Source organism: Antechinus flavipes, chromosome 2 (assembly GCF_016432865.1).
Source record: "Antechinus flavipes isolate AdamAnt ecotype Samford, QLD, Australia chromosome 2, AdamAnt_v2, whole genome shotgun sequence".
Classification (NCBI taxonomy): Eukaryota; Metazoa; Chordata; class Mammalia; order Dasyuromorphia; family Dasyuridae; genus Antechinus; species Antechinus flavipes.
The window spans coordinates 618,892,071-618,906,035 of NC_067399.1; the positions used below are offsets into that span (position 1 = coordinate 618,892,071).

General features: G+C 36.8%; 1 protein-coding gene across 1 annotated transcript in view; it reads right to left on the minus strand.

The window, feature by feature from the left end:
- WDFY4 (WDFY family member 4) overlaps window positions 1–13,965 on the minus strand; it is a 370,289-nt gene that overhangs the window by 309,689 nt on the left and 46,635 nt on the right. Inside the window, exons 7-11 of the mRNA XM_051981900.1 lie at window positions 13,755–13,944; window positions 10,746–10,903; window positions 9,261–9,713; window positions 8,271–8,372; window positions 5,960–6,150 (exon numbers count right to left, since the gene is read on the minus strand). Coding sequence (XP_051837860.1) covers window positions 5,960–6,150; window positions 8,271–8,372; window positions 9,261–9,713; window positions 10,746–10,903; window positions 13,755–13,944 — 1,094 coding nt within the window. The remainder of the gene's footprint in view (window positions 1–5,959; window positions 6,151–8,270; window positions 8,373–9,260; window positions 9,714–10,745; window positions 10,904–13,754; window positions 13,945–13,965) is intronic.

Genomic DNA, 13,965 nt, shown 5'->3' on the forward strand with positions numbered 1-13,965 from the left:
GAAATTAGCAGAAAGCAATTTCCACTTACCAGAAGGAAGAAGATGCTGATAATGAAATCTGTCCCAAAATGGAAGGGGCTGTGGTGTAATGTAAAAAGTATTGGTAGATCCTAGAATCAGAAGACCTATATTTGAGCCATCTTTCTTATATATCCATATCAGCAATGTGACTCTTTAAACTATTTTCTCATCTACCAAGGAAGAAGTATGGCCTTCACACTATTAACTTCCCAAGGTTGTTGTGAGCAAAGAGTTTTGGCAACCTTAGCTGCCTGACCTTGGATAAATGGGTTAGCAAATTTCCAAGTCTCAATTTCCTCATCTGTTAAGTGGAGATAATAACATTAGGTCCTCTATACCTCTTAGGAATATCATGAAACTGAAATCAGGTAGTGTAAGTAAATCTTTACTTACAAACTTTTGTAAATGTCAGTTATTAGTAATATTAGCACTATAGGCCATTGATCAAAGACTAAAGGAAGAAATATGCACACATATATTGATAATCATATTTTTATCAAAAATGTTGCATATATATTCAAAGTAAATAATTGGTTTATGACTAATAACTAATGTTAAGAAGAAAATCTAAATAATAAAATTAAAATTAAATATTAGGTTGGAAGTCTGGGGATGACAGATGTAGGAGCAGAAATGGAATTGTTCTCTCTTTTCTGTGTTTTTTTCTCCAGATCACATAAAAAGAATCTATCTTTGAATATTCTATCTTTGAATAACCCATAGTATATTGGAAAGAGTAGATCAGAAGGTTCTAACTCTGCCTCCCTGATTGATTTGCTGTGTGATGTTGGACAAGTCATTTCATTTCTTTAAGTCTCAGAGAGTATTTGATTGGCTTCGTGATTATGCAAATTCCTTCTAGATCTAAATATTCACGTGATTCCATCACCAAGATGGATTTCAGAAAGCATTCAGAAATAAGTTCACTCCAGTATTGACTATGAGGAGATATAGAAAAGAGAAATGATCTCAATTCAGAAATAAAATGTCTATTTTCAAAAATATGAAAAATTAGCCATTTCTCAAATTAACTCTTTACATTTGCAAAATTCTTTCTTTCTTCTCCTTTCTTCAACTCTACTAATGTCCCAAGTGTTATAAATGCTATCTCTCTCACAAACCAGCTTCTCTTACTCACATAGCCACCAAAACAGTCCTGGCTGTTGTCACCTGGAATATTACAGTCTCCTAATTGAGCTTATTGCTTCTGACTCTCCTCCTGACTCTGATCTCTCCTCTACACCAGAGGTATTACCTGACACATGCAACCCACAACATTCCTGAGAGCTGTTGGAACCAAATTAAAATGTAATTGAGAATTATCTGACAAAATAAAACATAGATAACATTATATTTTAAAATAAAAATTCAAGCTACAGGGATTTTTATGTATGCATGAATGACCCTTCTCCCCCATTTCTATGTTAATTTGACACTATCACTCTACACCTTTGCTGAATAAGCTTACTAATATCTAAATTTGACCAATTTCTTTCTCCAAGAAAATTAAAAAGCCCCCTATTGTCTCCAGCATAAAAAACATATTCTAGTTTTAAAGTCTTTCATGGTATCTTCCTACCTTCCTAAGCCTATTGGACTGTACATCCTGGAACATACTCCAGTTTCTTGCCAATCTAGCCTAGTTTCTGTTTTCTGAATAGGACTCTCATTTACCAGCTCTATGCGTTCTCACAGGCTGTGACTGCGCCTGAAATGCCCTCCCTCCTCATCTCCATCTCTTACAATACCCAAAGCTTCCTTAGCAACATAAACACTTTGAAGTCAGAGAATCCAACTCTCATTTTATGGGTGAGAAAATTGGTGCCTTAAAATGTAACTAATGTGAGCAAGGTCTCACAGATAGTATCAGGAAGAGGATTTGAATCCTGGTGCTTTTATTCCAGAACCAATGACTTTTCCATTGTGCCATTCATGTAGCTTATGTGTCACCTCCTACATAAAGCGTTCCCTGATCGCCTTATTTGTTAGTTGTGTGTGTGTGTGTGTGTGTGTGTGTGTATTTCTGTCTCTGGTTCTCTCTATTTTTCTTTATTTCTCTTTGTGTCTGTCTCTGTCTCCAAGTGTCTGTTTATTATCTCTCTGTCAGTCTCTCTGCCTCTCTCTCTCTCTCTCTCTCTCTCTCTCTCTCTCTCTCTCTCTCTCTCTCTCTCTCTCTCTCTGCCTTTGTCTCTCCTACTTCTGTCACTCTGTTTCTCTGTCTGTCACTGTCTCTCTCTATCTCTGACTCTGTTTTTCTGTCTCTGTGTCTGTCTGTCTGTCTGTCTGTCTCTTTCTCTGTCTCTCTTTCTCTCTCTATCCCTCTATCTCTATCTCTGCTTTTGTCTCTCCTGCCTCTGTCACTCTGTTTCTCTGTCTGTCTGTCACTGTCTCTCTCTATCTGTTTATTTTCTCTTTGACTCTGTTTTTCTATCTGTCTCCCTCTGTCTCTGTCTCTCTGTCTGTCTCTGTCTGTCTCTGTCACTCTCTCCCTCCCTTTCTCTCTGTCTGTCTGTCTTTCTGTGTCTCTGCTTCTCTCTCTCTCAATCTCTCTCTCTCTCTCTCTCTCTCTCTCTCTCTCTCTCTCTCTCTCTCTCTCTCACTCTATCTCTATCTCTGCCTTTGTCTCTCCTGCCTCTGTCACTCTGTTTCTCTGTCTGTCTGTCACTGTCTCTATCTTTTATTTTCTCTTTGACTCTGTTTTTCTGTCTATCTCCCTCTGTCTCTGTCTCTCTGTCTGTCTCTCTCTGTCTCTGTCACTCTCTCCCTCCCTTTCTCTCTCTGTCTCTCTGTGTCTCTGCCTCTGTCTCTCAGTGTCTCTCTCTCTCTCTCTCTCTCTCTCTCTCTCTCTCTCTCTCTCTCTCTCTCACTCCCCCTTAATTGCATACCTGTGCCTAGAACAATGTCTTATTCATTGTTATGTATTCATTTTTCACTCATATGCAATTCTCTGTGATCCCTTTGGCTAAGTTTTCTTGGCAAAGATACTGAAGTGATTTGCTATTTCCTTGTGCAGCTCATTTTACAGATGAAAAATTGAGGCAAACAGAATTAAGTGACATGCCCATGGTCACACATCTAGTAAGAGTTTGAGGCCAGATTTGAATTCATAAAGATGAACCTTTCTGATGTCAATCCCAGTTCTCTATCCTCTGCACCACTTAGCTGTCCGTGCTAGCACATAATAGTCATTTTGTAAGTATACTTGGTTAACCAATTGATTCTTGACAATCCCCATTACATAGGAACTTACTACCTCCATTTCATTTTTCAATAGACCTAATATTTAGGTAATATATCTCATAGCAAAAAATTACATTTTATATACTGACCAAGACCTATTAAAAATTCAAATATATTGCATCAAAGCATTTCTGGTTAACTTATCTGGAGTAAAGAGTGTTAGAAGGGGAAGCCACAAATAAATGCCCAAACTTCTTTTTTTTAATTGTGCTCTTCTTTCCTTTAATAGATAAATCCATAGGGGAAAAAGCTAAAGCTGGGTTAGATCATAAGGCTAAAGATAGAAAAGAGATTTTTAAAGGCATTTTGAAAAGTTATAAAGATAGGACCTGATAAGCAATGATGGTAGTAATCAAAGGAAAAATATACTCATTGGACATGAGCATGTGATGATGACAACTTGTTTGATGCAACATGTAAATATGTAGGAGTCAAGCATGTTCATGGTGAATCTAGCCTTCTGTTAATAATCTTACCATTGAAAGGGAGAATTATAGTGGATGAATAAAAAAAATTTGGAAACAGTGACTCTTTGGAAAGAAAAGCTTTTCCTTAAACTATGATTCTAAAGTTGAATTAACAATGGGATTGTTCTTTTTAAAATAATCTGCATACAGAACAAAATTTTCTTTCTTTACTAAGGTATCACTAAGTTGGAATTGATGATAATTTGATCATTAAAATCAAGTAGGAAGTGATATTTATATTTTAGAGAAATTATGAACAAATGGGGTTTTGCTTAAAAATGTAAAAAGAAAATTTTAATGGATTATTTAAGAGAACACATTATCTTCAAGAATTATAGCAGTATCTCCTGCTTTCACTACATACAAGTTGTTGCTGTTTGTCCTTCTTTTTCAGAGAATCATACCATCAGAGAGATCATATCATGGCATGCAAATGAGTTGGATTTGAGGGAAGAAGAGTGAGCAAACCATTAACAAGAACCTTTCTAGATAGAAGCTCATATTCCAAACTAAGAGAACTTTTAATGCTTATTCCCAAGGCAACAAAGTGGGGCCATAATCCACAGAACTGGATTCAGGAAGGCTCATCTTCCCGAGTTCAAATCCAAACTCAGACACTTAATAGCTGTGTGATTTGAGCAAGTCATTTAACCCTCTTTGTCCCAGTTTCCTTATCTGTAAAATGAAGTGGATGGCAAACCACTGCAGTATCTTTGCCAAGAAAACTCCAAATGGGATCGTGAAGAATTGGACATGACTCAGCAACAACAAGAAAACATAAACTGATTCTAGATTCATAAAAAAAAAATAGGACAGGTATATGTTACAAGCATTTTAGGAAGCATGAAGCAATGAGTGAAAAGCTGGATTTGGAATCAGAAGGAAATCCTTATTCTCCCACTTGTTACCTGTGTGGCCATTAGTAAATCATTTAATCTCCCTAGGGCCAGTTTCTTCATTTATAAAAACAACAGGGCAAAGGGAATTTCACTTAAATGGCTTTTAAGGTTCCTTTTAGTTCCCTATGATCCTATGACATAAAAAGAAACAATTGTACAAGAAGCATTTTGAAGAATACCTTTTAAAGGCAATTAAAACATCTAGTCTTCCACTATTTGCCCAAGATGCCTATTCCATCATAATGTCCCTTTATCTTTGAGCCTTTTCATTTCTGTTTCCTTATGTAAAATTTGGATTTAAAAGAGAAATTTGAATACTGAACTTTTCACCAGTGATATCTTACAAATTTTTTTGCAGTACTCTGAATCTTTTTGGGGTAAAGGATATTACACATCTTTAAGTAGATGTACATCTTTTCAATATTTCATTTACGAAAGAGAAACCCTAATAGGTCAGAATGGGTCTTCAATACTGGAATCATTGCAAGTTAAAGTCTTGGAAAGAAAATATTATTTAACATTTATATGTTTGTTTTTATTAAAGAGATTGCGTGGCTTAGTAGATAAAATAGTATAGATCATGATCGTAAGTTTTTACATAGCTCTTTAAGGTCCATAAAATATTTTACATATATTATCTCATTGATTGTATATATTAGATGTGTGACCATGTACAAGTCCCTTAAATTCTTAGAGCCTATAATACTGAAGCAAGGAGGTACAGAAAAATGCTGATCCACAGTGTTAGAAGTTTCCACACTAAAAGGTCCCTACTTAGATTTGACATTTAGAGATTTGCAAAGCACTTCATATACATCGCCTCATTTGAGTCTCGCAATAACCTGAGGAGAAAAATTATTCTTGCCTACGGAGAATTTAAATATGAAAACCATTCATTGCAGACATCTAAATGAAAAATTCATTTAGGGGTTCAAGGCTCAAAGAAAATATTCAATAACATTTGGATTGTATTATTAAGTAAGTAGGAAAACCACTAACAAAATAAAACAAAACTTTAAAATGCATTATTTTGCATTTCAGTAACAAAATTGTTTTAGCCAAAGAGTATTTATGAATTCCTGAAATTATTTCTTTTTATGATGGCATTTGATTACATGCAGAGATATATTAGAAATAACAGTGTATTTTAATATTTATATCCCAAGATTGTTTCTAAACTCTACTTGATTTTTATTTTAACATTGGCAAAAATTTTTAGCTGTCTCATTTACTGTTTTAGGATACTTTAATGATATTATTTCAGAATAAGATAAAAGCAAAAACAATAATAGCATATTGAAAACCTCATGCAGCATTTGTGATTTAAATCACCTTAAGTAGATCCAGCTTCAGATGTAGTTCTCCTTGAGTTGAAGAACACAGGGCTCCAATGATTATGCTCATATACTCTTCTGTATTAATGGTAGAAAGCTGCTCCAAGATATTTAAAGAATCACTACGATAGCATTCATCATCCAGAAAAATCTTGATAAAAGGAACCATGCCATGATCTTTCATAACCACTGGGAATGACAAGGAGAGTTTGGGAAATGAGTGAAAAATGATAGTGCAAAGATAATAATATACCTCTATCTAACAAAATCCTCAAAATCCATTTTTCCTTTGATAGTCTTTTTTTCTCATGGTAAAACACATCTATTAAAAAAATTCTAGCAACCAAACAGGAAATTCAAAGATTTAAAAACAAAAACAACAAGAATATATTTACTCTCTTGATTGATTTTTTTTAAAGATATCCACTATTAAAATCTTACTCTGATGCCACATTATTACATGGAAGGTCACTCTCTAAGACTCTATGCTCTATCAGAAGAGAGCTCATCCACATCAATGAAATCACAAATATTTGAAATACTGGCATTAAAATAGCATAGTTACAAACCACAAGAGGTATCTCTAGTCTTCTATGTCTCCATGCACTATTCTAACTTTAAGAAATGTCTAAAATATTAACTTTCATTTCACCTCTACTGATACCTCCAACTTCATTTCAAAAAGATATAAAACTAGAATTTAGAGCATTTTTGTCTGAAGGACATCACAGAAGAAGTCTGAGAGAAACCCAGAAGCTAGTGATATGTTTTCCTTTGTAATAGGAATCTCACAAACTATTCAAAGGCAATTCTCATGGGTCCCTTTGGCTTTTTTGAACACCTTAAAATCTTCTTTGAAACTGTGGATTGATAGGTTATTTCTTTTAATTTCATTAAATGATCCAAGACAATTCCAAAGGACTCATAACAGAAAATGCTATCCACCTCCAGAGAATGAGCTGATTAATTCTGAATGCAGTTTGAAACCTAATATTTTTCACTTTATTTTGCATGTGTATTTTTCTTTTTGGTCTATATGTTCTTTAACAATATAGATAATATAGGAATACATTTTGTGTGATTACATGTGTATAACCTATATCAAATTCTGAGAAATAGGGAAACAGAGGGATAAAGATAATTTGGAATTCAAATTTAAAAAAAAATATTAAAATTGTTTTTACATGTAATTGGAAAAATATTATTTTTCAAAAGTTTTATTAAATATTTGTTTGCTTACTTCTATGGACATATTATATCCCTTTCTCTGTCTATGAAAGAAGCCTCCTCATAACAAATTAAATAATTAAACAAAATTACTGAGAATGTAGGAAATACTTGACACTTTAGTTTTCCCATTCTTTGCCAAGAGGTGGGAAATGTGTTTCATCACCCAATCTTCAGAATCAAGGTTAGTCTTTGATAGTTATTTATAGTAGACAGTTAAGCTTCTCAAAAAAAAAAAAGTATGCCCTATGTTTTAGGGCAAACAGTCATAGACTGATGCTACAAGGACTGAGTGTTACCAATAGTGATAGCACTATTCCCAATCTAATAGTTAATACATTTAACTGAACACTCTAAGGCCCTAAGAAACCCATTAAATGTAGAAAGAATAATTGACAATGCATGTGTGCATTATGACCTGTTAGCACATCAAAAAAGCATATACTGAGGCAGGCAAGAATGACAAACTATACTTATGTTTTGTTGTTGTTCAGTCATTTCAGTCATATCTCATTCTTTGTGATCCCAATTTGAAATTTTCTTGGAAAAGAGTCTAGAATGGTTTGCCATTTCCTTCTCCATCTCATTTTACAGATGAGGACACTGAGGCAAACAGGGTTAAGTGATTTGTCCAGAGTCACATAGTAGGAATCTGAAGTCAATCTAGTACTCTATCCAAAGGGCCACACACACTGCTCATTCCTCCTGTATTTACTCTCTTGCTATTAAAGCTTAAAAATCTGAGTTTTTAAGTCAGGAACCATTGGAGTGAAAGCAGATTGTCGACAAATCCACTTATTTGCTGATATTCAGTAAATATTTGTTAGCTACTGGATGTTAGCTGTGACATCTGCATCAAATACCATGCAGCTTCAGGAGAAATAGATAGATAGATAGATAGATAGATAGATGGATGATAAATAGATAGATAGATAGGTAGATGATAGATGATAGATAGATAGATAGATAGATGATAGATAGATAGATGACAGATAGACAAATAGATATAAATTTATTCAGAAAGATCCAAGTTAAGGTTTCTAGAGGAATTATGAAACATTTACATTGTGAATCCCTCTTACCTGTATTTCGAACAGAACCCTGCAGTAGTAAAGCCACAGTTTTCAGCATTACACAGGCCAAGTGTGTGTCCATATCCTCAAAACTGGATGTCATCCTGTTTCCTGCCATATAAAAATGAATTTTCACATCAATATGAGTTTGAGAACTGTTCCTTTAAAGGGTAAGAGCAGAACATACTTATGATTATTTTATTCTTTTTCAAATATCAGAATCATCTAGTTCAAAGTTATTATAAAGTACATCACAAGAAAAGATTTTACAGACATCCCAAGCATGTTCATTTCTCACAATGGCCTGTATAAGAATGTACTATATACTGAATGTCAATGTAATAAACTCAGAACATCATGTCTTTTCTTCCTTGAGGCATGGGGATTTAACTTTTAGGATTTGGTCTAATTGCTTTTCCCTTACTGAGTAATTAAGACTATGAGATGATATAGTAGCAATATTAGGGATAGAGGATTCAAATAAGAAGCAGCTCTGAGTAGCAGCTAAAGGGCTAGTCTTACAGGCAGGAAACCCTACGTTCAAATTCTGCTTCTAAAACACATTAGCTGTGTGAATGTGGACAATGACTTGCTATCTCCATGCCCAGCAAATCTCTAATCTTATGAACATCAATGGAGAAAGTTTTAATCTCGAGAATCCTGAAATAATTCAATCCCATAAACATTAATTGTGTCTATTGTATATAATATTAAAAACTGTGTATACAAAAAGAAATAAAAGGCAGTCCTTCCCCTCAAGGAGCTTATAATCTAATAAGACAATATACAAGCAAGTATACACAGAGCAAGTCATATATTGGATAAATAGAAAATAATTTAAATTTTAAAAAAATAAAAAGGAAATAACTTAAAAAGAAAGTAGTGGAAAGTAGAGGTTAAGAAAGGTTTTCTGTAGGAGGTAAGATGTTAGTTAAGAGTAAAAGAAAGTCAGAAAGCTCAGTAAATAAATATTCTTGTACTATGACCTCTGAATCATACCTGTCTTCCTCATGATCTTTGCTTGTTTCCGTAGGTGAGCCAACAAGAAACCTAGAAACCCTGAGTCCCTAAATATGTCAGTAAAGAGCAAATCATGTGCAATGATACTGTGGAGGCTCCGTAGGGCTGCTACGGTACAGGATGGTACTAAGTTTTCCCTGATCAAATTCTGCACTTTCTTGAGAATTTCATGTGGGATGAAAACCAGGTCAAACACCAGAAACTCCAGAAGCTGGAAGAACTGCATCTGAACCAGGAGGGGCTTCAGATGGATGATCTCCACAAACTGGGAAATAGGCTGCAGCGTCCACTCCAAGAGGAAAAAGTTCCTCCCATTCCAGTTCCATATTGTTTTGATGCTGGATAATATTTTTTGGCAGAGAAGTAAATCGCTGGTTTTCTGGAAGGCATTTTGTAACACTTGAAAGGCCTGGAGGTTTTTCACAGTCGTCCCTGCAGGAGAAAATAAAAAATACTTATCTATTTCTTGAAATACTTGTTGCACTGATTATAATGTTAATATCTCAGATAAAATGGTGTTCCATAGGGAAATAGCTAGAAAAGAAATGGAAAAAACTCAGTCTTTGGCTCATTAGAGAGTCTGGTGTGAATTGGGTAAAATAAACTAATAATAACAATAATATTTATATAGTTCTTACTCTGTAGCCAAGAACTGTGCTAATTTTTTGTGGTTGTTTAATCATTTTTTAAATTGTTTTCAACTTTTTATTACCCCATTTGGGGTTTTCTTGGCAAAGATACTGGAGATACTGGAGTGGTTTGCTATTTCCTTCTCCAATTCATTTTATAAAACAGGAAACTGAGGCAAATTGAATAAAGTGGCTTGCCCAGAGTCACACAGCTGTTAAGTGAGATGATTTGAACTGAGGAAAATGAATCTTCCTAACTCCAGGTCCTGCACTCAATCCACTGTAGGGATGTATGATATATATATATATATACATACACACACATATATATACACACACATATATATGTAATATATATATTTACATTATATAATATATATTATTATATATAAAGTCTATGGAGATGTGATTCATGTAACAAAACACTTCCCTTCCTTAACTAAGTAGCAAAGCTTGAAGGGCGAATATATTGTTTTCTACATGTTAGATCATAGGCCCATTTTACAGAATACGATATTTTAAGGACCCCTCATTCCATCAGTGTAGACCCTCGCTCATCCTGTGAGCATCATGTGATTTAGCTGATGGTCTCTAATAACAGACAGAAAAGCAAGCATCTCCCACGACTAGCCTGCTGATGACCTCCCTGGTAGAGCTGGCAGCCCAAGATAACAGAAGTCTTTCCTATTGCCCTCCTCGAGGCCTCCAGCCTGGCAGAGGCCCTCCGAACCTGGGGTCCAGCCTTGGGAAGGGGAGATCGTGTCTGCCCCACAATGAGCCATCCCAGGAAACCTTCAGTGAAAGCACAAGAAGAAGGCAAGGAAATGCACTTTACCGGAGGACTCCTGCTCAAACTTAAAGCCGTCTAGCTGGGGGTAGGTGACACTGTCAAACACCTTCAGCTCCGTCTTCCCGCAGGTGGTGAGCCACATCACCAGCTCCAAAAGTTCTTCCAGGTAGGGCTCTGCTCCATTGTCAGCAAGGTCCCCAAACCTGGGGGAAAGGACTGCACTGTGTCATTGAGTAAATGTCCTGCCCTCACTCCCTGGGCCACAGACGAGCCTGCAGGACCAAGGGCCATGCTGGCAACAGGAGCACAGTACCAGGTGGGCACACCTGCGTCTGCTATGGAGGGTGGATCAGAGAAAACTGCACAGGACCCGTAGGAGCATCCTCCTCCTCCCATAAGGAATCAGGAGTTCCCACAAGGCAGAGGAGAAGCAGGGAGGTGGGCCGGACTTGGAGCAGGGGCTTTTCAGGTGGGAAACTTTAGGATGCTCTACTTCACTCTAGCTCAGCTGAATCATTATGATCCATATCAATGAATATTGATTGAATATTGAAAATCAATGAATCAAATGATTCATAAAGAATCATTTTCCTTATGAATATTAAAAACTTACAGTATGCAGTGTTTTCCCTATGTAAATACAGGAAACTCCCAAGTAGGAAATTTATCATTCATATCTGACTCTTTGTAACCCTATTTGGGGTTTTCTTGGCAAAGATTCTGAAATGATTTGCCATTTTCTTCTTCAGTTCATTTGACAGATGAGGAAACTGAGGCATAGACATTAAGTGACTTGTCCAGGTCACTGCATCCTGTGCATTGCAGAAATACTCTCTGCCTATGGCAGATCAACAACTACTTTATAAAGTAGGCCTAAAGTCATATATCTAGCATGTATCCCAATGAGTACAAGAACCCAGATCTTCCTGTAATGAGCAGCATCCAGTCCCTTTACTAAGCACTTTGTGTGGCCAGACAGTGTTCTTAGTCCTGCTTACATATTCTGATTCTAGATCCACTTGTCATGGTCTCCTAGTGTCATACTATCTTTAGGACTTCATGGAAACTCAGAGGCCATCTAGTCCAATGCCCTGAACTGAAGTTCACAGAGGCAGCATTATTTGTCCAAGGATATATCAGCAATAAATAAGGAAATCCAGATTCTATACTCAGAGTATTTTTGAGCTATAGATTTAGAACTTCAAGAAGTTTTGTAGCATCTACTTATAATTCTATAGATTAGGAAACTTAGACACAATGAGGTTAAGATCATATAGGTAAGTGGGTAAGAGACTTGAGATAAGAAGGCAAATCGTCTAACCCTAAACACAAGACTTTTAATACTACATCCCTTTTCCTAAAAAAAAGATTTAGAGACAGAAAAGAGAGGGGAAAGAGAGAGAGAGAGACAGAGAGAGAGAGACAGAGAGAGAGAGAGAGAGAGGAGAGAGGAGAGAGAGACAGAGAGAGAGAGAGAGAGAGAGAGAGAGAGAGAGAGGAGAAGAGAGGAGAGAGAGAGAGAGAGAGAGAGAGAGAGAGAGAGAGAGAGAGAGAGAGAGACAGAGAGAGAGAGAGAGAGAGAGAGAGAGAGAGAGAGAGAGAGAGGAGAAAGAGAGGAGAGAGAGAGAGAGAGAGAGAGAGAGAGAGAGAGAGAGAGAGAGAGAAAGAGAGGGGAGAGAGAGAGAGAGAGAGAGAGAGAGAGAGAGAGAGAGAGAGAGGAGAAAGAGGGAGAGAGAGAGAGAGAGAGAGAGAGAGAGAGAGGAGAGAGAGAGAGAGAGAGGAGAGAGAGAGAGAGAGAGAAGGAGGGAATAAGAGAGGTCGGGAGAAAGAGAAAGAGAGAGAGAAGGAGAGAGGAAGGGAAGGAAGGATGAAAAGAGGTAGGGAGAAAGAGATGAAGAGAGAAAGAGTGAGTGAGAGAGAGAAAGATGTGTATACATACACTCAGACATATATATATATATGAATATAGGTATATATACACATGTATAGACATACACACACTGTGTGAAAATATATGTGAAGATAAATAGATACATAGATACATAGATCTCCTGTACCACACATCGTGATTCCCTGGAGATCTACTAAAGTAGGAAAAATCTGCCCATTAGTCCCATAAAATCACCATAATAAATCTGTTTATATTATGTGTATTTTTGATGCAAGAGTCTTAGAGCATATTCACTCAGCAAGTATTTACTGAATGTGTCCTAGAGTCCCAGTACATTACAGTAGCTAGACAGTAGCACAGCCCTGATGCTGACGCTGGAGGAAAGGTCAGTGTGCACAGATGACAGCCGCTTCTTTCCAGTCTCCTCTGAGAGCCGAATACCAATTTTCTTTAAGTGGACTGACAGGTTCACTGTCCTCTGGATTTCTCAGGAAGAAGACAATTCCCTGGCTTTCTGAAGTCAAGCGCAAGGACCACAGACCAGACAGACCCACCAGAGACTTGACCCAGAGGGCACAGAGAACAGTAGAATTTGAATTCTGGCTCAATTTCCCTGACTTCCTATAAAACCCTAATTCATGTGAGCACTCTGAGGTCAGGGATTTAATACATATGGATAAGTTGTCCTTTCCTCTGACCAGTTCCTACCATCATGAAAGTAACTTGAAAGGCGCGTTAACAATATAATAACCATCTTAGGCAGTGTCAGAAATGACTCAGTCAGTGAGCCAATAAGCCTTCTTAAAGTACCTACTATGTGCCAGTCACCATGCTAAGCCTAAGATTACAAAGGAAATTAAAAGACAGTCCATCAAATTAAAGGGGAAATGCAATAAAGAAATTCCTGACTTTTGAGTTAGAGAATCTGACTTCAAACCTTACTTCCATCATTTAATAAATGAAAAGACATCCATTCCCTCTTCTATAAAATAAAGAGGATGGATGCATGACCTCTGTGGTTCCTTCTGCCTCTGTTTATGGAACAGGGATCTCCAAAAAGCCCCTATTTGTTGCAATAATTCCGCAGTTTTGTGAGTTGGTTATTTTATTTTCTCACCCCCTGATCTCCTCCAATACCAACACCACCTCAAAGGTACACTTACCGAAGCAAAATTTTGAGCAGCATGGGGTAGCCGTCAGTGTTCTCAAACTCAAGCAGCAGAGTGGATGAAATGGAATAGGAATCCTTCACAAAATGCAAGATGAGGCTCGCTACCTCACTCACTTCCTGGGGACGCAAGGTGTCCACCAGCCTGGAGAGATTCTGGATGGTAATTTTCACCGAGTTTGAAGCTGCCGAAGAGACGTTGCACT